Source organism: Lepidothrix coronata, unplaced genomic scaffold (genome assembly GCF_001604755.1).
Source record: "Lepidothrix coronata isolate B3197 unplaced genomic scaffold, Lepidothrix_coronata-1.0 Scaffold103, whole genome shotgun sequence".
NCBI lineage: Eukaryota > Metazoa > Chordata > Aves > Passeriformes > Pipridae > Lepidothrix > Lepidothrix coronata.
Genome location: NW_016690283.1, coordinates 2,255,597 through 2,280,480, shown reverse-complemented (window position 1 = coordinate 2,280,480; position 24,884 = coordinate 2,255,597). Strand labels below are relative to the sequence as shown.

Sequence of the window (24,884 nt, the reverse complement as noted above, 5' to 3'; positions counted from 1 at the left end):
CTGTGTTATTAATATACTGCTGTCCAGGGAGATGTACGTAAGCAGAAATTCAGACACCTGATACTTGCCAAACATAGTTTCCATAGCAAGTGGACAGACATGCTGTGTCATGAGTTATGCCTCAGTGCCTGCACTGATTTTATTTTCTCATCTCTGCAGTCGTATGATCATTCATCTTGGACAAACACAAACCTCCTGGCCACTGATTTTAGGGCAGGCTCTGAGTTGTTTTTACTGGGATGCTAGGAGTGTTGGGGCTGTGGGTTCAAGGCATGACTTGCAAGTTCTCTGCCTTTCAGTAATGAATGACTTTGTGGAGCTGTTTTGCTGAACACTTACGTATGTATTACTGTTTTCAAACTTCAAAAACACGTGCTAGCCAAGCCTGCTAATTTACACTCATTTATTACAATTTCTCTGTTTTGCATGAGGGGGAGCTGGTTTTAAGAGTGCTTAGTATTTCCCAGCACATGAAGTACTGGAAGTATAAGAAATATGGGGGTTGGGGAGGGTGGGGGAGAAAAGCAGAATTGGCTGCGAGATAGAGGGGAGAAAGGAATGATGAAGCCAGTGTTCACCTCTCAAGAAAAAGGCACTGGTGCATTGGCAATGTTAGACTGCTCAAAATTAAAGATGCAGTTTTGTGTTTCCTTACTTGTTTTGCCTGTCAGATGTGCTGTGGGATGCCCAGGCTGCACAGAGCATAAGGAGCGTACTGCAACCGCGGTCCAAGTGCTGGTGCTTGCTCATGATCAGAGTGGAGGAGCAGAGCAGGCTGGGCAAGTGACACTTGCTCTTGCCAGTATCAAGCCTGTTTGCTTGCATACCTGGCTTTTCAAAAGGCTGCAGCCCTGAGGAACAAGGCTAAAACCTGCCTGCAAATAGCTCATGGTGCAAGGGAGGACTTGGGCATGGCTCTGAGGGGTGACACGCTCTCCTCTCAAGTAATGCACCAGCAAGGCAGAGGGTAGCTCTAGCAAATTACCCCTCTCCCAGCTTTCCCTTTGGAGTGTTGGGATGTTTGGTTCTCACTTTGCTGTGGGATGCAGCTGCCTGGGGTAGGGCTGTGCTGTGTGAGGTGCTTTGCACATCCCTGCCCTGGGCAGGGTGTTGCAGGTGAAAGCCGGACAAGCAAGTAACAGGAGTAGAGTGAATGTGATCTCCATTATGTGTTTTCCAGGAATACCCATGAGTCCTCTTGGACCAGGCTCCTTCATTGTCCAAGACACTGTTCAAATACATCCTGTTTTCCTGAGTTTACAATCTAACCCCCAAATTCTTGAAACGTTCAACTCTAGGCAGCAATAATCTGCACCTTCTTAGCCAGAGATATGTTGGGGACCACCCCAGGGTGCTGCTGGAACGGTGGGGAGGCCATTCTGAGCTGCTGTCTGGCATGGCTAATGCGGGCACATCCCTCCCTGCCAAAGGCCAGCAGCTGTCAGAGCAAGCTGAAGAAATGGCTAACTGTGTGAGTGAGAATTCTTAAAGTGAAACACTTTCTCCCATGCAGGGTGCAGCAAGGCCTCTCATCACTTCTCCCACCCAGCATTAATTAAGCATATGGCAGGGGCAGAGATCTTGACTGTCCTGGGAGCCTTGGACTAGTTGTGGCCAGTAATCATGTGGCTCTTCTGTGCTGGCAAAGGATAAACTACACAGAAGCTCCTACATAAATCTTGGCTCTGAATGAGGATGAAAATGCTGTTTTATAGTTATCTTCAAATTTGTTGCTGAAGAGAGCAGGCAGGGTTGGGAGGATGAACACTGCAGGACTTTGAGACAGTAAGGCACTGGGGTCAGTTCCTTTCCCTGGTTGCACATTTGACCCTGCACTTGACCCATTACATGGAGTCTAGGGCCTGGCCTGGATTTGAAACTTGTTATTTTAAAGAACAGGAAGGAGGAAAAAAAAATCTGGGTTTTATGGTCGTGATTTTGGAAAGCCCTGTTTTTTTCTATGCATTTTTCCAGTGCTGACTGAGAGGAAGCTCGGTGAGCAGGTACAGACCTGGAAATCAGGCTGCTTGCTCCGCAGTGTGGCGTTGCTGCCAGTTTCCCACAAGGGCTTGCACAAACCCAGCAAGTTTGCATGTGTGTTGTTTTTTTAAAAAAAAGCAGAGAAGTAAGTTGCTTCTGTCAGGGTGGCTTCGCAAGGCCGAAAGCAAAGCACCATTTTGAGAGTGAAGGCAGTACTTTGCCTCTCACTCCTGTTCTCAGTTACTGTTTCTCACAAAAGGCAACCTGCAGTGGGGGGTGAGCAGAGTATGTGCCAGCTGTGCAGCAGCAGCACAGCTACTTTGTTGCCTGTAGCATTTTTATTTCTGTTGATGTGAGAGCTGGAAGGGATCGGGTCTGATTTTCAGGTGCTGGGCTATGTTTGCAGGTCTGCCTGTTACAAGGGCTGGGTTCATCTGCCCAGACACAATGGGCAGAGGAAATATAAGACAAATCTATAAGGCTTTTCCCTCAGCTATCCCACACAAAGATGTGGTGTTTGCAATTTATTAACTGGACATTGCTTAAAGTGCATTCTATTGAATTGTATCCTGAAAAACAAATTCCAGGTTTGGAGCTGCTGGAGCTTTGTTACTGGTCTGGCCAGAGCTATGCAAGTGCAAGGGACTAGTTTGAGAATCATCACGGATTCTCCTAAGGCAAACCTGTCTGTTGGTGTAATGTCAGTGCAACCAGATGAATCACAGCCCAAGTTTTTATCCTGAGAACTACTAGCTCAGCTTTTTTTCCCCATCAGCTCATAATTTTACAAGATGAAATCCCACTGTGTTAATATATAGTATAGAATCAATCAGTTGGTTGTTAAAACTCATTTGGAGTTGGTGATTTGGACAATTGGTTTTGGGTGAGCTGCCAGTGTATGTTTGCTGTGTTGCCATTCAATGTCAACCCACCCATTGCATTCTGTAAGAGCTTCCATTAATTTCAGTAGAAATCTGCATTTGGGGTGAAGGGTGACCTAATCTTTAGAAAGGATCTTAATCCACTTAGCCTTTCTTGCAAAGCTCAGCGTTTTTTCCTTGTCAGGAGCAGACTGCATTCCTAACCTTGATGTGTCACTTTCCAGTTGGCTTAATATTTGGGTGAGGATAAAAAGGAAATGTTGTTCAAAGATTAAAAGAACCCATGCTGCTAAGGTATGTGCACGTGTGATATGCAAGTATTAAAAAAAAGAAAATATGAGCATAATTGTGTTTGGGTGGTGGAAACAATATATAATAACATCAGCAGATGACTACGGAAAACAAGTACAGGAAGAGGTAAATCCATTTGAAACAGTGTAAATGGGAAATTATGAGGGAAGAGGAAATGGGGCTGAAATGTTGTTTAATGTAAATTTAAGTGCAAGACAAAAATAGGACTCTTGTAAGTCTGACCTGTAAATGTCTCTTCCCAGGGGCCTGAGGGCAGCTGATACAAATACAAGACCTAGTGCCCATGCCTTGGTAAGACCAGAGATCATCTTCTAGGCTACTGCATTAATTCTACTGCAGCTCAGAAATGGTGGAAAATTGTTGCCAGTAGCCTGTGTTCAGTTTTGGGGGGTTTAAGCTCAGGCTCTGGTCACAAAACAAAGAATTCCACAATTAACACTAATTGGTACCTTCCTTGATGTTTTGGTCAGGGAGAATGAACTGTTCCCTGCCTCCCTGGAGGCAGTCACTCCAGGTCAGGGGAAGAGGCCCATGGGGATGTCGCCTGGCTCACAGGACCTTCATGCCAATGGGAAATCTCTAATCAAACCCAAATCACACTTCATGAAGACGACCTGCTTTGTATGTGATGTTTCTCCTTGGGTGGCCAAATGTCTGCAAGAAGTGAACACACGCAGACGTGCCCATGTGCACACGATGAGCCTTGAAGCCATTTGCTCACATCCCTTTAATCAAAACCTCCTGCTTTTGCATTTTCTTTTCTGTTTGGTGACTGAAGCGCAGCTTCATGTGCCTTCACGTGGGAGTTAAGTGGGTCAGTGGGATGCTTTGTTCGTGGCGGCTCTCACGTGGAAAAAGTCCGATGCAAAATGCTGAGGCTTGGCAGGAAAGTGCCAATTAAAGATAGCGGTGGAGGAGCACATTGTGTGAGCTGAAAGTGCTCAAATCTGGGGCTGTGACAACTGTCATGTGCAAAGGAAAGAACGAAGAATTACTAAATTTGATGTTGATCTGAAGTACTGTTTCCCTGTTTCCAGTGTTTGTTCTCACACAGTATGGATGAGGAGTTCATTCCCTGTTACACAGGTGAGTGGTAGAAGAGATGAGTCACACAAGGAGCCTGTGCCAGAGTGGGATCAACAGCACTCAGAAGCTGGGTACCTGGGCTTCTCCTTGTGTTGGCCCATGGTATTTATCTGCCAGCAGCAGTCCAGCCTTCTCCTTAGCACTGCACAAGTCTGTTCAGATGATGCGTTCAGGGGATTTAAGTGCCAGGAGATGGCAAAGGGAGAGATGCAATGCTACATCAAGTCAAGTGAAGCTGTTCTCCCTCTCAGCCATGCAAGTAGTAAAGTTGGGACAGCATATAAAGGAAATGTGGCTTTCTAAGTCTGCGTGGTGGTGTGCTAAACTCTAGAGAAGCAATCCAGGGACAGCCAGGTTTTGATGCTGCTGTCCTCTGCCGTCATGGGCAGCTACATCATCATACTGTCATTCTTAAATAAACACATTTCTCCTTGGAGCATTCGGCCCTCAGATTCCTGAGAAGATTTTATGCAAAAGGGCCCTGAAGAAAGGGAGAGGACAGATCACTCAGCCATAGTCAGTGTTTCTGCTGAAATAGAGCCAGTCCATCCCTCTACTTCCCACTAGTTCTATTTTATTGATGGGTTTTTGTTTGAAAGAGCAATGTGGGTAATTGAATGCTAGTCTTACATTTCTTTATTTTAAAAAGCTTTCTGACTTTGATTTGCCCTTACTTAAAAGCTTTCTGTGCCCTTGCTGCAGATGTCCCTAAGTTCATCTTGTGTTTCACCCTGAAGGTGGACTTGTTTAGCACATGTATAGGCATACACCTGCTCAACAAGCAGGGAACAAAGTACTTTGCAGGTGGACTGATTAGAGAGATACATGCTGCCTCACTGGGAATAGTACCCTCTCAGGAGACAGATGTTCCTACCTTTCTGTTGCACTAGTCTGATTTGGAGATCCGCGTGGAGACAGGTAAGTAAACGGATATCTTTCAGAAATGAGAGTATAGTAAAAAGTATCCTTTTTTAGGGATGCTATGTATAAGGGTATTGCCAAATGCCTACTGTTGAGCCACTGGTAGTGAAGGCCTTTTCAAGAAGTCACATGTGATGGTAGCAGCTCCTCCAGTGGTTACTGCTGTTTCCTTCATTTAGAGAGTCCTTTCTGCACCCCAGGATAAATCCCCAAGGACTGGTTAGCAATAGCATAGTTGTTACCTAACAATAACTTTGGGAAAGCTGAATTATCCCTGCAGGTTGGATTCCATCCAGAAGCTTAGATCTGGTTGCCCTTGGGGTATCCTGATGTGCCTTCATGGTGGGTTTCCACTGAGAGCCATCACAGGCAATGGATGTGCAGATCTATCATAGGTGTGCTGGAACTAAAGCAGATGGATATCCCTGGGAAAGTCAAGGGACTGTGCAGGGTAATCAAGAACCCCATCTGAGCAGAACTGAAGAATACTGAGATTAATGTTAAGAAACCTGAAGGGCAAGAATCAGAACAATGCCTTCACCTCCTTTTTAAAAAATTTGAAGAAAGCTTTCAAACTGCAATGTATTTTGGACTTCTTTTTCCAATGAAAATGAGGCTTATGTGATCAGTCTGTCTGTCTGCTCCTATTCAGCTGTCAGGCTAGCCCCCTCCTTTTTCCTTCTCAACATTTAGGGGGGAGGAAGGAATCTCAAGTTTCATGAGAACTGGAAGAGAGAAATAATCATTGCCAGCCTCAGGGGAAGGCAGGAGGGGAGCTCAGGCATGGTATGATCCCTTTGGCAGAAGGCTGCCCTTCGACGTGCATGTGTACACAGCCGTGGATAACCATACACTGTGCTGCCTGTGTCCCCTTGGAGGGGACTGTCACAGGAAGGTAGGGCTGCTGAGAGAACAGGGCAGATTAGAGGGACAAAACCCACAGATCTGTGGGAAACTAAGCATCACTGGTGGTACTGCTCATGGAACAATTTGGTTATCTTAAATATAGGCAGAAACTGTTCTAAAAGTCTTTGCAGGGAGCCAAGGAAACAGTCACATAATAACAGGAAAAAAAAATCAAAACATTAGAGCTGATTAGGTGACAAATTTATTTCTGTGCACAGACTTTACCTGTTTTATAATAAAAATGTGAAAAAAACACATAGAAAAAGACCGTGTCCACAATCTTTTTGTTAATTGCACAGTGAGGAAGCTTTTAAGTTTTGTGCAGTTGTCCCCTAAGTCTTGCAACAAAAAAGAAAATAAAAAACATATTTTCTATGGAAGTGTTATCTAGGAGGGGAGGAAAAAATACTTAAAAACTACACCAGATGTATTTCTCAGCATTTCTTTATGAAGGTTTAGGCTGTTGGTCACTGCCAAACAGTGACTGTAAAATCACCAAAAGTAAGAATCTGTGAAGAAAGGGCAAACATACAATTATATCAGAAGGAATATTAGGAAATTTCCAAAGTAAATGCCTCTGTATTGCAATACTGAAGAGAAAGAATTCACAGCAAATGTGATACACAGTTATTGACTTCGTACTAAAATGAAATTAAATATTGCTTATCGTAATTCAGCTAACTTAGAACTATTCAGTCTTTATCTAATTTTCTTGCTCAAAATGGATTGTGATGGTATTTTGGGAACAGAGGGAACTATCTAGTGTCTGAGAGAACTTTGCCTGTAGTTGTAGCAGATCCAGCTGAAGTGGAAGGATTATTGGTCCTTTATTAATGTACCTGTGACCTCTGTCATCAGCTGCAGTTGGGAGACTGCACAGAATCATAGAATCATAGAATCAGCCGGGTTGGAAGGGACCTCTGAGATCATCAAGTCCAACCCTTGATCCAGTACTGCTGCAGTAGTGCAAAATGAGAGCAGGGAAAACAACTGGAGTCCTGGTTGCAGAACTACCAAACGAGGGAGGGAAAGCACTCGGCACAGGGACTGTGCCTCCTCTGGGTGCAGAGCGATGGTAACATGGGGACTGGGAATCCACAATAGGTGAAGCAGAGCTGTTGCATCTCTACTGTGGGTAGTGCTTAGCCAGTTAGGGCTCTCAGGAGATTAGCTACTGCCTGGGGGTGAGAACCATGGTAATTTCTAAAGCTGGTTTGTAATCACCTGCTTTCAGTTTACCCAGAGCTGGCATCCTTTTAAGCACTAATATCCCCAGCTTTCTCTTGACATCTGTGCAGCCTTTTCCAGAACTTACATGCAGCCTGTGCCGATGGCTTCGCTCAAAGCAGCAGTTTATGTGTTGCTCTCGAACCTGAGGGAGGAAAGGAACAAATTACAAAATCTAGGATTATTTGGAGAGGGCTTGCCAAAAACAAAACAATTTCTATGCCAAAATTGTGAGCCAAGGAGAAGTGCATTATTATTTCAAGAAGTTGTGAATGAAAATGAACCATTTGTTCCACATACAGCTCTCCCCTATGAACTGTTTTGATGGCTCAGACTACAGGCTTGTTAGGAACCACAATGTCACCTGGGGAGGTCAGCTGCAGAGGACGAGCACAGTGGTGGTTCAAGGGGAGATGGAGGTTCATTCCCTACAACACCACGAAAGCAGCAGTCATGAGCCCAGGAAGGAAGATCGTCAAACGTGTCTTGGCAAAGGACCTCTGCACAGGGCATTTGTTTCCCATTCTCACCTCAGTTACATAGTGGTCGCACTGCAACTCATTCCATGTAGGAGAAAGATTTAGTTGCTTTTAAATACAGCTTTTTAACTAAGGCTGTGCAAAGCAGAGACCTGTGGAGCTCCTGGAGCATCCAGAGGGTCCAGTGGAGAGCAACAAATGTGATTAAGGGACTAGAGCATCTCTCTTATGAGGAAAGGCTGAGAGTTGGGCCTCTTCAGCCTTGAGAAGTCTGAGAGGGGACCTCGTCAATGTGTATCTAAAGTGGGAGGCAGTTTCAAGAGGATGGATCGGGTTCTACTCGGGGTGCCGAGGAATAGGACAAGCGGCAACAGGGAGAAACTGATGCACAGCGAATTCCACCTAAATATGAGGAGGAACTTCTCTATCGTGTGAGTGACTGTGCACTGGTACAGATTGCCCAGAGAGGCTGTGGAGTCTCTCTTACTGGAGACATTCCAGAGCCGTCTGGATGCAATCCTGGGTGCCATGTGCTCTGGGATCACCCTGCTCGAGTAGGGAGGTTGGGCCAGATGACCCCCTGTGGTCCCTTCCAACCCGCCGCATTCGGTGATTCTGTGGAACAGTTTCCCTCACGGGGGATCACTAGAGGATGGCAGTGCCCTGGTACGCAGCCGCGCGGCAGCGCTGAGCCCTCACGCTATCGCCAATTCTTTGCAAAGCATTTGAGCTTCTCGGCGGTCGGACCCAGGAGCCAGGGGCACGGCACTGCCTGGGGCCGCCCTCGGGGGCCGGGGGAGGAGCTCTGGCACTCCCGGGAACACACGTCCCCGCGCCCCTCGGTCCCGGCGCTGCCGCCGGGCGGTATCTCCATGGCGACCGGGCGCGCGCGGTAACGGCCCACCCCCGCGCATGCGCAGGGCGGGCGCTGACCTCACCGCGGCACCGGGGCCCGCAGGGCGGCGCCGCGCCGGCGCGCGGGGCGGGGCGGGGCGGGCGCGGGCGGCGCGTGCGCGGTGGGCCCCCTATTCTTCCCGTGGCGAACGGGGCGCGCGCGCGGCCATGGAGCGGAGCGGGCGCCGCCGCCGCCGGCTCTGAGCGGAGGGAGCGACAACGGGAGCGACGGACGGCGACAGCGGGACAGCCTCCGCCCGGCCCGCGCCCCGCAGGTACCGCCCGCGCCCGCGTCGCGCCGGCCCGCTGGGGGAAGCGCGGCCGCGGGCGCTTTGTGTGCGGTGCCGCCGCCGGGTGACCGCGGGATGCGCGGGGCGGGGCCGGCCCGCCCGCGGCACCGTGCGGGAGCAGCGCGGGGCCGGCTCTCCCGGCGAGGGCAGGGCAGGGCGGTCCGGCGGGACCGGCGGTGCGGGGGCTGCCGGGCCCTGCGCGGGGCCGCCCCTCGGCCCCCCCGCCCCGGGGTCGCCCAGCACCGGCAGGGCCGGGGGTCTCCGGGGAGGGTCCCTCGGGAACAGACAGCTGGGCGAGGGGAGGGAGGCGCGGCCGTGCTGATCTCGCCGAGCGGCGCCGGGCTTTGCCGACGCTTGGGGCTGCTGTGCCTCCAGCAGCATCCTGTGGGTTGGGTGGGCTCGGCCCTGGAGCTTGGCCCCTTTGTGCACGTGCCGTGCTCTGCTTCGTTCATTTCTGGGAGCGATTTTAATGGGAGTTGGGCGAGGACTGTGAGTTTGTGCGTGTGCGAAGAGGTGGCTTCATCGTTAGGCAGATCCTGCAGAAACGCTTCAGAGAGCTACTCGGTCTGAGTAAATACAATGTTATGCATGTTGCAGGCCTGTGTGGGCTCTGATTAAGGTATTTTTAATGTTATATATCTAAAGATATCTGTGAGGAAGGGGAAGGCTGGTCCCTTCCCCAACCCCCTGCACAGCCGCTTGAGAAGGGTGTGGGAAACTGAGGTAGGATGACAAGCTCGAGGTTGTATGGGAAACCTGTGCTGGAGTAGCACAGAGGCTTCCCAGATGCGAGGGTTGTTCTGAGCACTGGATTCTCCATAAGTCTTGTGGACTTATTTCATAAGTCAATGTTTAGTAGAGGAGACAAGGGTTGAGTAAAGAAGTATGTGCCAAGCCAGTGTTGATAAAGCAGGGATGTGGTCTCCAGCCCAGTACTTGTGCCAGCATCAGAGGCAAATTTGTCATAGCCCAATTTGCTGCTGAACACTGCAGCTCGTTTCTCTGCATCTTTTGAGCAGTTGTATCTCTGTCGTATGCTCCTCTTGGTGCCACCTGGGTGCTGTTGAAGACAAACCAAACTATTTTCGCTTGATACCTGGAGACACAGATCCACCATTTAGCTCAGCAGTGCTCAGGTTAGTTCTTGGGAAGGTGTTGGAAGTGCAGGTGTTTGCTTCTGTCTGGGATTCTGAATCGGATTTAAGAGGTTTGCAGCTGTAGAGGGGATATGTTTGAGAACTCACAATAGAGGTGAGCTTTCTCTAGATCAAAGGACTACACTTAAGTGCAGGATAGAACTGCAGTACTGTCATATTCAGGGTCTCCCTTATGGCAACATTGCTCACTGTGTGGAACAAGCCTTTGTTTTGCGGTCCTGGGCTTGGCAAAGTCCAGCCTTTGCTTGTTTTCTCTACTGAACCCTGTCAGTGGGACTGAAGCCTGGAAGTTACAAGAGGGACAGAGGAAGGACATGTCACCATGGGTGATCCTCTCTGTGTTTCTTAATTTTTAATTATTGCTATTTTTTTTTTTAAATTGCTGCCAACATAGCTTTGTTGTTTTTTCTTGCACTGATGCCTGCAACATTCCTGTGAAGTTCTTAGAATTGATCAAACAGCTTCAAAAGTTTCTGTTTCAAGAAGAAAAATGCAATGAAGTTATACACTTTGGCCTTGCTTCACTTGGCTGATAACATGAAGTGTTAAAAGTGAGAGAGCAGCATGCTTGGGAGATGGACATGTTTCTCTAGTTCACGTGACATTCCCTAGAAGGACAATTGCAGAGAATGCCTATGAGAGAATGAGCTGGTCCTCCAGTCATCTTTGAAGTTCTGTAGGAATGTTAAATTTATGCTACAACTTAAGTGTTAAGAAAATTGTATATTTAAACAGCAAAACTCAAACGATTTATCTGTTTCTCTTATGTGTTAGTCAGTCTTTCTCTGTCCGTTGTGCAGTTTGTTCAGGGCTGTTGGTTATTAAAAGATGAGAGCTGACAGCAAGTCTGGACACTTGTGTAATGATTTACAACATTACAGTGGAGGATGAGGACAAGATCTCCTCAACAACCTTTGTGTCGAGGCAGGTCAGAAGAAGTTTCAAGAGGCTGGACGTGAAATGTTCAGATGGATAAAGTAGTGACTTTCCCCGCATGTACCTTTCCACTTCAGTGTTCCTGCAGGTTTTTGTGAGAGGTGGCTTTGAAGTGTGTGGACTGCCATTACAGGTCCCTTCTGGCCTCAGATGACTTTGGATCAGGCTCATGTGTCACCCTGAGCCTCTCATTATCTCGGGCCTTGCCTAGACTAGGGATGGAAATGTTGTTGGTGTGCCTCTGGATCGGGCTTGCTGCTGTTAACGCCTCCTTGGCTGGCAGTTGTGAGTGAAGCTTCCTCCTGGATTCTGACAGTGCCAGCGCACCTTCCAGCAGCCTTTGCCAGTGCATAAGAGAAAATGCTGGCAAGTGTATAAAGGTCCCTCACCTGAGTGAATAAAATAGACTGTTCTTGTCTATTAGTTTCTTCAGACTGTGACTTTAGTAAATTATAAGCAGTCTGACTGAGGGAAGGTGTTTGCTTCTTTCCTTGATAAAGGGTTGGTGTTGTGTCAGTGTTGTGCAGAACAGCATTAACTTTACTCCACTGTTTAATGGCATCCATTTCATGTTGCTCTTTGCTCAGTTGCTTCATTTTCATCACCCTGCACAGTGTTGAAGTTTGCATTATGTGTTTCATTCAGGCTCACTCAGTGCTTTGGATATTGTCCATTGGACCAACCTGTTACCAGTTCTCAAAGCTGTCTGAAAGCCTGATGTGAGCTAGTTATGAGCTTTGCACTGTGGGATACTGAGGAGCTAAACAAATACACGTTCTTTGGCATTCTGCACTGCACTGGTGTCTGGCTCTGTCACACACGTGAGAGCTCACTTTCTCCTCTCTTTGGCAGCACTAGCATTCTTACACCAAAACCCCAAATAAACTGCATGGAGCTGTAACTGTTAAACTTACAGGAGGGCAACAAATGGATTTTGTGGTCTGAGAGGCTGCCGGTGCTCCCCAAGAGATTTAATCTCAGCTCATGTGTTGGAGTTCATCTGGTTTCCTGTTCTGTTCCTTAACCAAATCTCTGCATGTCTGGCTCTGCAAGGAGGGAGATGTCCATTCTGCATCTAAAAACAAGGATGCCAAATAGGAGCCGCGAAATTAATTGTTAGAAGAGCATCATCATCATTAGTTTATTGGAAGTGAGTGGGCAGATTTAAAATCCTCTAATTTGTTTCCACCACCAGCGAGTTAATAGACTAAACAGCCTAACCAGGCCAGTCCCTGGTGCAGTTTCTCTACTTCAGGTTTAAGCTATGGCCCTTTATTTTCACTTTGATTGTAGATGCTTTAGGTTCCAAGGTATTTCAGAAAGCCAAATTGAACCAATAATGATTTGAGGCAAAGTTCTGATCAAAACAGGGTCAGATTCTGACCTATGTTTCAAAGTGATGCTGAGCAGAAGGGAGGAATTGCAGGTGTGTGTCTCTGCCTTTTACGTGCAGGTGATTTTATTGCCCAGAAGTCTCTTCACTGCCACTAGAGGTTCAGCCCAATTCATGATATTGTCAAACAAAAACCGCTTCTGCTCCTCCTTGTCCTGTGCTCCCTCCACCCGTTTTATAAATCTGGAAGTGCTGTTGTGGCTTTCTGCACTCCCTTTGCAGCTTGTGTTGAGGGATTTCTTTGGCCGTCCACTTACGTGTGGTTGTAAATGCCAGGCTGAATAGAATCTGCTTCTGCCTGAGTGTAGAGAGTAACCCTCCTTCCCCTCCCTGGAGCTGAACTGGTTCTGGGTTCTGTTTTCTGCTGGCCCCTGTCAGCAGTTGAAATCCTGCTGCTGCTGCTGAGAGTTCTCCTCTCCTTGCCCAAGAGTTTCCATGGCAGCCCTGCAGAACAGGGGTAGGCAAAGACCCCTGTTTTGCCATGCAAACAAATTTGAGTCATGGAAGAGAGATGGGCATTAGCTGGGAAGCCTGAAGAGAGACAAAGAAAATAAACTTTTTCCAAAACTGTTGACTTGCAAACTGCTGCTGTTGCGTCCCACAGCCAGTGTCCCTTGAGGGCTTGCACCCAGGGTATGATCTTGTGTGTTATTTTGCCATTCCAACCTGTCATTTTACTGTTAGCACTTGTCTCTCAAGTACTTCCTTCTGGGGTAGTTCTGGCTTGGACTTGTATGTGAAAACTTACTTCTGTGTCACCAGGCAGTTATATAGGGAAAACAAGGTCCTGGAGGATTGGAGTAGAGAATTTATATTGAACTCACTGCTCTCTTTAAAATTCAGTTATCCTGATCTTTACCAGCATGTGGTGGTATTATTTCCCCAAGGTGTTATCTCACCCTCAGTTCCCACTGGAGACTTGCAGTGGCTCTGGAGAAGGTGCTGAATTTCTACCCTATTCCTGCCTGTAAAATAGGAGCTTCTTGGTATTCTACCACTTTTCTCTTCAACTGATGTACAGGAAGAGATGCTTTCTATCTCAGGACTGGCTAAATTAGTGATCTTAGCCTAAGGAACTTCATTGCTTGCAGTGCAAACAGAGATTAGAAGATTCAGATGTGAGCTGTGAAGCTCCTTGTTCTGCTGGCAGACTTGCAAGTGATGGGTCACTCTGCTCTAGTTCTCAGTAGTGTTCTACTTCCAAACCTTGGTAAGCATTTTACCCACAGGAGGTTACAAGTGAAAGTCTCTTCCTTCCCTTCCCATATTTTCCCAGATGAGCCAGTATGGCTGCTGGATTGTGGAGGAGAGGATTAGGATGTCACTCTGGAAAATTTTGTCCTGCACTCCTAGTTGCAGTAAAAGGGGGGCTGGATGCCTTTTCCATTCTTGTGGAATGCATCACTACAGCCCCTCAGGGAACCTTGTGCGCTCTTGGCTCGGACACCTTGCAGAGCCGAGCTGGAAGTCGGAAGCTGTAGAGGGCCAGTGCTGTGTAATTTGTGGGCCAGGGGCCCTCAGTGTCAGAGCTGCAGTCTGTAGGCTCTAAGGTTAGATCTCTAGAGTGAGGGAGAGGTAGGATATTTTTGTACATATAAACCCCAAACTTGAGCACTATAACAGAATCAAGTGTCATGATGATAGCTGTGTGTGTGTTGCCCCACTGCCACTGGTCCATTGCCCCTAATTAATTGCTTGTAGTATGTTATCTTGGAACACTGAACTGAGATGCCTGCAAGAGGGAGTCCACACAGAGCAGTTCCTGACATTATAGGATTTTGAGCTCATTTCAGCACTCAAAGTGTTAAAAAGGAAGAAGCCCTTGAAAGCTCATTCTAGACTTGTCCTTGGTCTCAGACAAAGTTAAAACCAATTTCAGAGAGGGGTTGTATTAAGGAAACAAAAGATGCTAAAACACATCTAATTTTCTACCCTTACTCTGGAAGGGTCACTCCTACTCTGCAAAGTGGTTTCATTAGTGTGGGGTATTGGAGTCACATTGAGGTGACCTGCAAGCCATTTTGATTTGCTGCAGCTTCATTACTGAGGAGATTTTTTTTGAAGATTATTGCCTTTCTGAAATTGGTATCTGTGTGTGAGGTGTTCAGTTACTGAGGCAGCAGTGTAAACTTTTAGTGGAGGCATAAGAATTCCAGTTATCTGAAGCTTATCTCTCATCTTACCCAGGGTAGGTAATACAACTTTCACAGCTAGCATCTGGCCAAGAAGGATTGTGTGGGGGCTAGAAGGCCACAGTTAGCTTAAGCCCTGGAAATCTTTCAGCTGTCATTCTGAAAATCTGCCTCAGTTTTCCTGATGGCAGTGGAGTTGTAGCTTGGTTACTGTCTGTACTTGTGCACATGAACCCCTTAATAGACTCCAGGCAAGTTTGAAGACCAACTAGTATTTAGCAGAGTCCTAGCAAGGCTTCAGCCAGACATGGCTCTTCTGAGGATGAACTGCCTGCAGCAGTAGAGAGTTTTGCAAACAATGCCTTGGTGTGGCAGGTGCTGTGGGAAGAGAAAGAAACCCTCCTTTCAAGACCTTCCCGAAAAGAAACTGCATTCACATAGGCAGTGCTTTGCTTATCAGCAAGGTTGTACTGCGAAGTTGTGGTACTTTGAGGACAGTTAAAGTTACTGTGGAAGGAGTCTCTGCATCAAGTGCCTGCAGAGACACTTGGTACATCGAGATAAGCAAGGGGCTGTCCCACCAGCTAATTAGGAAAGCATGAGTTGTCAGTCTGGAAATCTAAGATACCATCTTTGCATTAGGAAGAGGCTCAAATACAAGGCAACACTAATTACTGATTTAAAACAATCACAGTGGTTGTGCAATATTCCCTGGTACTAAAGGAACATTATTACCTACTTATGGGGACAGGTGAACAATGGGGAGGGCCCAGCTGTCGGTTGGTCAGTGGGTGTTTCTGCAAACTCCCTTCCTCCAGATGGTTGCTCTCTTCTTCAAGTAGGACACTTGATGTGGTACTTGTCACTTGGTTCTCTCAGAGGGTTTGAACAAGTAAGAGTACTTTGAGCTTGGAAACTGTCAATACAGCTGCTTTGTTCACTGCTACTTGCACACTGAGGGGAGAGTAGGTTTGATTGAGTGCTTGGTGATTGTCATACTTTGTAAATCCCTGACACCAAATCCCCTCTGGGCAGGGGATAGCTCTGCCTGCTGAAGCAAAAATAGAGGAGTGTAGAGCAGGCTGAGAGCTTCCATCCTTCCTGCAGAGCTGCAGTTTGAGACTTCCTTGCTGATGAGACTTCCTCTTAGTCTTTGCAGCATATGATTTCCAGGTGCTGTTCTGATAGCTCTGAACTTCTTGCCCAAGGGGGCTTGGGTGGCAAACGCATTAGTTATGTATTTATACTGCCCACCTGTCAGTAGTGGTGAGCTACTGCAGCTTTGATGCCTGGTAGTTTTTATACTTGGAAAAAAACTGCTGCAGTTGGCTAGGGTGGAGATCTCTTGGAGGAGGAGTTCTTTGTTGTGGAAAGTCAAGGTTCAAGGAAATATCTGTCTAATATACCTTGAACTAATTTTAAAGTGAAGTGACTATGCAATTAGGTCCTGAGACCGGTGAAAAAGAAGGCTTGTTGGTACAATTGTGTTGCCGTGTTATTTCAAAAGCTGCTGGGCCACAGCTAACCACATACACACACAAAAAAAGACACCAAAGAAGTGTGGTCACATTTAGAAGTGGTTTGCAAATTAAGCTTACTGGCTGGAAGAGAGATCCCTTCAGGAAGATGACTAGAAAGGGCTGGTTATTGTGTGGCACTGGCTCTTGTCTTCAGTGAGTGGCAGCAAGAGACTTGTCTCTGCAGGCTTGTGTCTGGAGCAGTCATGTTAGAGCAGTTGTCTGGGGAGGTTATGGACTGCACCGACTTTTTGGCACATGAAGATGACAGCAAAACATGACAGAGATGATAACCTGATGACTAGAGCAGAAGAGAGTGGGCTATCATTTTAAAGTCAAACGACTGTATTGGAAGAGCTCCCCGGTACAGGCAACCCCCCAGGAGAGTAGTATTGCATTTTTTACGTGCTTCAGGTTTCCTTCCTTATTGCAAGAGGAAGATTTAAAATTTCCTGTGAAGTTACCCTAAGATAAAGTCTTCCTTGAGAATTGCAAATAATGCACTTTCACTTAGTCTAGGCTAAGTGGGGTTTCTCCTAGGTGCTGAAAAATGTTCATTGGCTTATGTATCCAGTTTAATGTTGCCACAGCATCTTAGGTAACAAGTATTTCCTTATTACTATTTGAATTGACTTATTGTAAGTGCTGAGCCAGTTGCTTTGCTGTGAATTGTACCAGCTTTTATGGTGTTATGACGGTAGTATCTAGGCTGAGTAACTTTGGGCTGTTCAGTCTTTACCAGCTTTCTCCTTTAAATTCATCATTTTGAGCTCCAATGTGGTATGAAACTTAAACCTCTCTATAGTGGCTTTCTACTGGATAGCTCTTGATGGAAAGTTCATGTGTTACTGCCAGAGGCTTTGACTGAGCACATAATTTTGATGTCTTATTCGTGAACCAGGGAACTTCTTTTGCTGTGACAGAGTTGGGATGAGAGAATAGTTTTTTTTCTCTTAGATTATTTTGTCTGCATATGGACATTGTTAGATGTAGCCTTGCCTGTTCCTTCAAGTGTAAACTGCAAGTCTAGGAGGAGGATTGGAGAAAACCCTTGTTCTGGAGCTTATATTTGCAACCCTTCTCAAAACTTGGAGGAGCTCCAAACACAGGACCTGTGCCACTGAGTTATTAGTTTTGAGTTCTGCATGACTGTTCTTCAGTGGGAAGTTTGTATCTTGTAACATTGCTTATCTGAAAAGTGCAGGGACAGAAATGGACCACTGGGGCTCAGGTTGTGGTTTTGTGTTTTTTCAAAGCTTGTTGTGTGGGAAGCATTTGCCCAGTTGGTTTCAAACTTGATGGGATGTAGCAGCCATATGCTTCCTTGCCTGGGATGTTAATTTTTTTGTCAGTTTGACCCTTGTTTTTCTCAGGTGGTATTTTTTCCACTTCCTTTTGTGAGGAAGAGGGGGAGTCAACAGACTTCCTAACATGTGTAGAAAAGCTTTTTTTTTTTTCTTTTTTAGGTAAAAAATTGCCATTTAAAAACCTGTTGGCTGGTAGATGCACACTAGCTTCAGCCTTTCCTCTTGGCTTACTATTCCTGTTTTCCCTGGGATTCAAAGGTGTTTCTGACTCTTCTCCCATGTGTGCGTTTAATAGTGGTGCCATAATGTATAGTGGATCTTCTTTAGACTACAGTGCTCAAGGTTGTGACACAAATCTGTTCTGCTATAGTGCATCATGATTTTTATCCTCTGTCTTCCTTCATGTGTTTAAAAATCCAGAACTTGGAGAGAAATTTGTTTACATTAGTTTGCTTAAAAGGTTGTTTTTGTGCTTGTAGGCAGAGGCTTACAACTCTCAAATGAAAACCACATAGAAGAAAGACCTGTAACTTTCAGTGTTCCTTTCTCATGGTAGTATGGCCAGCTAATGGTTTCTTGGATGTGTCAAGACTTGTTTATGTGTGATGTTAATAAAAAATGGCTATTCTGTGTTAACTAACACTCATTCACACCCTTCTGTAATCTGAATTTTCGAGTTTAAGCAAGTTCTACATTTACATTTTCAAAGCAATTAGACTTTCTTCGCCATGTTCTATCCAGTTTAACAGAAGAGTCCACTTCTGAACATGTGTGCAGTTTCTGGAGTCCAGAAGCGAACTGCACAGCTAACTTGAAAGGCTTGAGCTAGAATGTGTTAGCAGCTAAACACCACTTCCCTGCCACTTCTCCCCTAGCTCCATGCTAGTGAGGGGTCTGGTAAATGCTGCCCTACTGTGTGAAAACCCTTTGGTTGGGCACTCTGACACTGCTGTGAGTAATACTGCCTCACATAACTAGAGTGCCTGCAGCAGGGAGCAAGACCAGCCTGTGCTTGAGGGCAGGGGCCAGTATTCAGAGCTGCAGACAGGGAGACTTGGTCAGAAATGTCTGCTGCACTTCTACAATTGGTTGAAGTGGCCCTGGTTTTGTGCCTGTGCTACCATGGGTAGTCAGAGCTGTGTCATGAACCATTTTGGTTGAGGATGGGAAAGAGCACTTCTTTCAGAGCTGATGCTAAACTGACCAGGTCAGAAACTGTGGCATCAGCAATAAAAAAGGCAATACTTTCCTCTAGTTTGGAACCAATGTTTCTCTTAGAAAGAAAAAAGGCATCGCTCTAAGAGTATTGGTGGGGGTGAGATGTTGTCAGTTTTAGAGTTTGACGTCAAATCACTCTTGAAGTGACTTGAAACAAAATGATGAGAGTTTTGTATGTCCTTAACGGTTCAGGCTGGGGTAGTGGTCACAGATAAACTATCACAGCACTAACCCAAAGCTCAAGGTGCTGTGTGTGCAGTTGCAGCTGATGCTTCCTTGCTGCTTTGGGGGGTGAGGTTTTCTGGTGAAGAGAGAGTTCAGTCTACACACACAAACAATCCCTTCTGGCTGAGGGTAGGATTTTCCAGGCAGTTGGCTGAGGTGATTCCCTGGATGTACAGAACCAGTTTTGGTCACCATCAGCCAGCAGGGTATTTGAATTGGCTGCCTGGAATGGAGAGACCTGCTCTCTGGTGACTCCTGCATAGCCAGTGTGGGCAGCTGGGACATGTGTGGTTGTGCTTGTAGGGTTAGGGAAGCTTAAGACCTCAGTGCTGAATCTAGATGGTGTGCTTGGTGGTGGTAAGATGTGGCAGTATGTAAGTCTGGCCAAAGAGGATGGAGGTGAGATAATGAACTGAAATACTCTGTGTGAGGGATGCTTTTGTTTCCAGGCTGGGATTCTTGTGTGCATCTCATCTGCTGTCAGGTCTACTTTGTTTTTATTAAGACTTTTGTGAAGGCCTTATTTGCTCAAACAGAAGGTATTTAGATTTGCTGCCCCGGTGCTTCCAATTAGTGAACTTGTGCCTCCAGCTTCCTTCCAGTTGTTTATTGAACCAGGTGTCTGCTGCACAGCCTCTTCCCTTGCTCTGAGCGTGACCTGCTTTCCTCATGCTGGCGGAAAAAGTAGGGCAGATTTCTAGCTTTGGGTATTATTAGCCAGGAAACAAAAAGACACCCTGGGTTTTTATCACCCCCTCCTGAAAGAGCTAACCTGTGATGAGGGAGTGCTTCAGGAAGCAGTATGGTGATGCCAAGAGCCCTGGTCTGTGGGAGGGTGGAGATCAGGCTCTCCAGTCTATTCCCTGGCTGCCTGGAGGGGTTCATTTGGCTGCAGATGGAGGGACAATAAAAGGGCTGCAACTGGGTTACTCCCTAATGAAGTCCTTGGACAGGAGAGTTTCTAGAGTTGAGGAACATAATCAAACCCTAAACTTACAGGAATTTTTTTAGGCATAAGCCAAAAGTTTACCTCAGAATGAGTGGCAGCAAAGTTTGGCCTGACCATCCTTGTGTGTGGCCTTGGTTCTCAGGACACCACAGGCACTGTTGGTTGAACTGCATTTAGACTGTGCTAGTGCTGTTCCCTGTACACCTGTAGTTGGGATATAACAGAATTCAGCCTGGAAACAGCTTGAGCACCTAGTTTTTTAAGACTGATTGTTTTACATTTCTGGAGCTCAGTGTTAGTGCTGTATCTTGCTGACCAGCTGATTACATGGATTGCTGAAGGCCAACAGTCAAAATAGGATCCAGACCACTCATTAAAGTAGATGGGTTTTCGTGGTGATCTGCTTTAAGAATTTTGTCCCCACCTTTGAGGGTAGATGGTGATGGTGGCAGTTGCAGTAGTATTGATTACTAATCAATACTTAAGCCACAAATTTACTGTCTCTCCCTAAAACTTCTAGGGAACTGATGGGTAACTGCTGTTGTTAAAGAATAACCAAAGGTTTTTGTCCTGACATACCTTGTTTGATTCCTTAAAATAGAACAATGCTGCTCATATCTGACTTACCACAGCTTGGCAGCTGTATATGAATAACCTATTTTGTGACATGCTTTCAGTCTTGTCTTTTTTTTTTTTTTCCTCCAGTTTTAATTTAACCTATAATACTGTTCTTTTTCATTTCTTTCAGAATGGACTGCTGAATTGGGATTTATTGCAGACTCAACAGTACAGCACTGCTCGTTGCTTCATCTATTACTAGTTATTTAAATTGGACTTTTAATATCCTGCCAGCTGCTGTCCACACACACATGGTGCATTGTTGCCATTCTCAGAATTGCATCTTTGAAACCCAGACCCTCAGTAACCTTCATCGAAGAAAGAGGCGACCTCCTGCGTACTTTTATAGAGGGATTTTTTGGGCCTGCTGCCCTCTGGCTTTCTTGCTGGTGCTGTATTTCTGAGACACTATGGAGCCCAGTATGGAGTACTGCTTGGCGCAGGTGCTGCAGAAGGATGTTGGAAAGAGACTTCAGGTTGGCCAGGAACTGATCGATTACTTCTCAGATAAACAGAAGTCAGCTGACCTTGAACACGATCAGACTATGCTGGATAAAATGGTTGATGGACTGGCCACTTCTTGGGTAAATTCCAGCAATTATAAGGTAAGAATTGTCAGGTGGAATGTGATTATTGTCAGAAGTTTTGATGTTAAGTGTTACTTGATGTAAGTGAAAGTTGTATAGTAGACATGCTGTTGTACTATTCTGTAAGCTGGTAATTATGCTGAATCCACCATTGCTGTTCCACATCTTGGTAGCTGCTATGATATTGAGGACTCAAGGCAGTAAGAATTCAGTAAATGGTGTATTAAGCACAAGTGGATTTATATTTGGTGTTCATAGTTTGTAATACCCTGGTTTATTTGTGTACCTTGTTACGTGGTGGCACGCTTAGATCATCCCAGTAGTTAGCAGTGTTGATTTCCTGCGATATTAACAGAGTTTATAAAACTACAGAAAGCATATATAAACAGCAGTATTTTTCATTGTCATTAAATCTTGCCAGACTTTTTTCCCTATTTTCTCTGGGCGACTTAGACACAATAGATCAATTGTACTTAGCTCAAGAAAGGTAATGTGTGTGTATGTATCTTCTGTTGAGTGTGATAGTGTAGAAATGACTTGGTAGGACGTGGAACTCCACTGCCTTGTTATCCCTGTTATGTTGCTTCATCTCTCTGCAGGTCTTAGTGAGGAAGTCCTACCACAGTGAGTACTGTGGGAGTGGGGAGAGCTTCTCCTCTGTGGCTTAGAAAACTCCTGTCCTGGTCTGTTCTTGAGGCACTTGGACAAGTCTAATAGGGGTACTTAAGATATTGTATGGGATGTAATAGGAGACTTTGTTCCTGTCTCTTAAGTCCAGGAAAATCTGAGAGCGAAAGTTCCTACAGAGCTGAGCCTGAAGATACTTAACTGAAGGTTGTACTGAAGTTCGTGAACTTCTGGAGAAGTGAAGGAGGGAGTGGCTGTGTAGGTTGCAAGTGCTCTGGAGCTCAACATCTTCAAATTAATTTAAGTTATTTTTAACAGAACTTTTGATTGAGAAGTGGTGTGAGTTTGCGGAGTGTTGGTTAATGTGTTCTGCACAGCTGCATTTTTTTCTCTACATTTTTGTCAACAAGCAGCTGTAGTAGAAACTGTTAGATATATTGGGGGAAAAAAACCCCCAAACCCTAAAAACACAACTGCCAAAATCAGTATGGTCTCAATAGAGGATCCATTCTGCTGGAGCACATGAAGAACTTTTTAGTTTGCTGTTGTGAACAGTGTACATAGAATTTTCTGAAATTGCATATTCTTATTCCCTTTTTTCTTGCTCACTGGCTTTCTCTGACAGACTTCCATGATTCTCAGTGGAAGGGTAACCGTATCACAGTAAAACTGAAATTGTTACAAAATGTGCTTTTTGCATGGATTTTTACTAACTGATATGGATCACAGAGCTATGCAGTGCTTTGCAATTCCAGAGTCACTCTTAGTTTGCAGAATTTCTTTTCAGATAACTTGCTCCCCTTCCCAGTCTTTTGTCTGTTGAACTGCACGCTTACAGTGATTACTGAGGTATTCATTTTCCAGTAACAAACTGGTGGCACTTTTGTACTGCAGTGACTCTGTTCCAGAACTCATGCTGCTGAGCTGGCTGTTCATTAATGTATGTGTTCTATAGATAGCATTTGCTGTGATTAATAAGTTCTAGTAAGCATAACAGAGACATGTCTCGGATATCTGGAGAGTGTTTTCTCAGTGAATGAGTATAATAGGGGATGTGAAGCCCTTGCGTGGGGCAAGCTGGCTATCTGGAGGTTAGTGGTGTGGTGAGATCTGCTTCAGGATCCAGCCAGGCCTTAGTGCACCATCATGTGCCAATTCTTTCCTTTGTTTTAGTGCCTGCATCTGCATTTTTGTCCCCTTTCTTCTTGGCTGCTTGTGGGGTGGGGGTTCAGATGCTCAGCTCTGTCTGGTGTGAAGGGAGCATAGGGGGGCTGGTGTCATCTGATCCAGTTCATGGATTAGTGTGTCCACCTTGAAAGCCCAAGCATCACTGCCCTAGAACAACCATCTGGAGAGATAAACTGCAGTTGTTTGGTCACAGCTGAAAAAGACATTACATTTGTAGTCTGTTTCTCTTCTCATCTCAGTCCCTTAGTTTGAAAAAGTATCAGCTGAAAACAAAGATTGAGATCATCTTCAGGATTTGAAATTTCCTTAGAGTTCAGTGATAAAGCACGTGGTCTCAGAATTAGACCAAGTTTGTGTAACAGACCCATTGTCTTGGGACAGCATCCAGTTGATTCGTGGCCCCTACTTGTTTGGGACTCATCTAACTGTACACTTGTGCTTACATGATATCACCAAGGAATCATCAGTGAACCAAAGAGAAGTGATATCTCTAAGGTAAACTGGTTCAGTTTGAATTAGAAGGAGCTTGAGCTGATGATGAAATTATTACACCTTGACAGGAAGGGCTCAAGCTGTTTCATTGGCATGCAATTCTGAGCTGTGTAAGTCATGGCCATCTTTGGTGGTTTTAGGCTTTGGTGTTTTTCTGTGTGTTTTTTCTGTTTTAACATTACAATATTTTGTGAAGTTTTTGACCTCAGCACCCTGAGTGGAGACAATGTAATCTTCTTTTTCAAGTGATGCAGCAACAAAGAGTGATGGAGGGCATGCTTCTCTTTCCATATTGCTGTCCAAGTCTGTAAAAACATCATGTGTGAAACATAGTGAGACCTAACACACTTCTGATAGCACTCAGCCCTCTGAAACTCTTGTAATAAATGGTCTTGTGACCTGATCACTGGTTCCTTCTTCCTAACAGGCAGCTGCCTTAGGTGCAGAAGGCGCTTGGAGAGTTCAAGGTGCTTTTCAAGTCAAGGAAACCTAAGGATGGTTGTATGAAGCAAGGCGCTGAGGTCCAATGCAAACCCATTTGAGTGTTTGTGCTTGCCAGGAGCGCTCTTGAACTGCACCCAACAGGCACTGCCTGGCCTATGTTTTCCCAGCAGTATTTATAGGTGTGTGGAAGACAGAAGAACAGAGCAGAGTGAGAGATGAATTCACTTTGAGAGCTCTTACTCCTCTTTGAAGCACAGTTACTTGGAGCAAACAGCCTGTGTTTGTGTGGGCAGTAGGAGTCATGTGTTACACCAACCAGGTTGGGCTGGGAAGGTATTTTAGGATGCTGCAGACCAAGGAGGAATCCTGCCCCTGTTCTGTTTCTTCATGTGTTTTGTTTGCTTGCTCTGTGCTGTTTCGGGATGGTAGTTCTGCTTGACTCCATTTCTTCCCCTGCTAAGCATAAAAGGGAGTTATTTTGCTGAGCTTTGAGTCTCTGAACAATAACTAAGGCCTGCACAGCTGTCTTTCTTGAGACATGAAGCAAAACAGCACAGTAGTGTCAGGGACTTCAGCATGTCCTCCCAACTTCACAATCCTGCAGCAAGGGAGAGGGCTATAATGTCGGTAATCCCTTGGTGAGCAATCTCTCTCTGAGCTGCTTGTGGCACTATTTAGTAATGTTGCTGTTAAGTGTGCAGGATCTCCTGGCTCATCTCTGGCTGATGTGCCTTTCTCTGTACCCAGACTAGGATGTGCCATTGATGTTTCCTCTCGAGGTGTAAGGGTAAAGTAATATGTCCAGGATCTTAAAGTGATTTTCTACCAACCTGATATTCCTAGAGGTGAACTGAGGGTATTTGGCAGTGACCCACTTCTCCACAACAGTATTGTACTGTTGTCCCCATCTAGCAATGTTGATGAGGTCTCTTGCTCATTTTTCTTCCCTGGGATGTGTGGCCTGGGCTGTTGGAGTTGAGGTTTACATGGGAAATAGCCCTTGTTATTGCTAGTTGCTTTTCCATAAATGCTCAGGAGTGAAGTAGACTTAGAGATTTAGTGGTGACAGCCTTCAAGCAGGTCAGGATCCAACATATTAAAGAGAGATTCTAGTCAAT

At 45.7% G+C, this 24,884-nt stretch overlaps 1 protein-coding gene and 1 long non-coding RNA gene across 19 annotated transcripts in view; one reads left to right on the top strand and one right to left on the bottom strand.

Annotated features, from left to right (window-relative positions):
- Positions 1-6,302: 6,302 nt before the first annotated feature.
- Positions 6,303-8,661, bottom strand: LOC108501541. 2 transcript variants are annotated; one of them, XR_001876205.1, is made up of 3 exons: positions 7,678-8,661; positions 7,402-7,458; positions 6,303-6,595 (listed from the first exon to the last, which is right to left on the bottom strand). It is a non-coding gene; the product is annotated as an uncharacterized LOC108501541 (long non-coding RNA). The 2 variants fall into 2 exon arrangements; XR_001876206.1 differs by having other exon boundaries at positions 8,492-8,661.
- Positions 7,044-24,884, top strand: part of CLASP1 (cytoplasmic linker associated protein 1) — a 175,830-nt gene continuing 157,989 nt past the window's right edge. For 12 of the 17 annotated variants that reach the window (XM_017823531.1, XM_017823516.1, XM_017823525.1 and 9 more), the window contains exons 1-2: positions 8,841-8,961; positions 20,559-21,033. In XM_017823531.1, the coding sequence (XP_017679020.1) occupies positions 20,839-21,033 (195 nt within the window). In that variant the 5' untranslated portion in view covers positions 8,841-8,961; positions 20,559-20,838. Of the gene's footprint in view, positions 7,162-8,840; positions 8,962-20,558; positions 21,034-24,884 lie in introns of those variants that run through there. The other 5 variants (XM_017823529.1, XM_017823528.1, XM_017823527.1 and 2 more) reach the window with 2 other exon arrangements.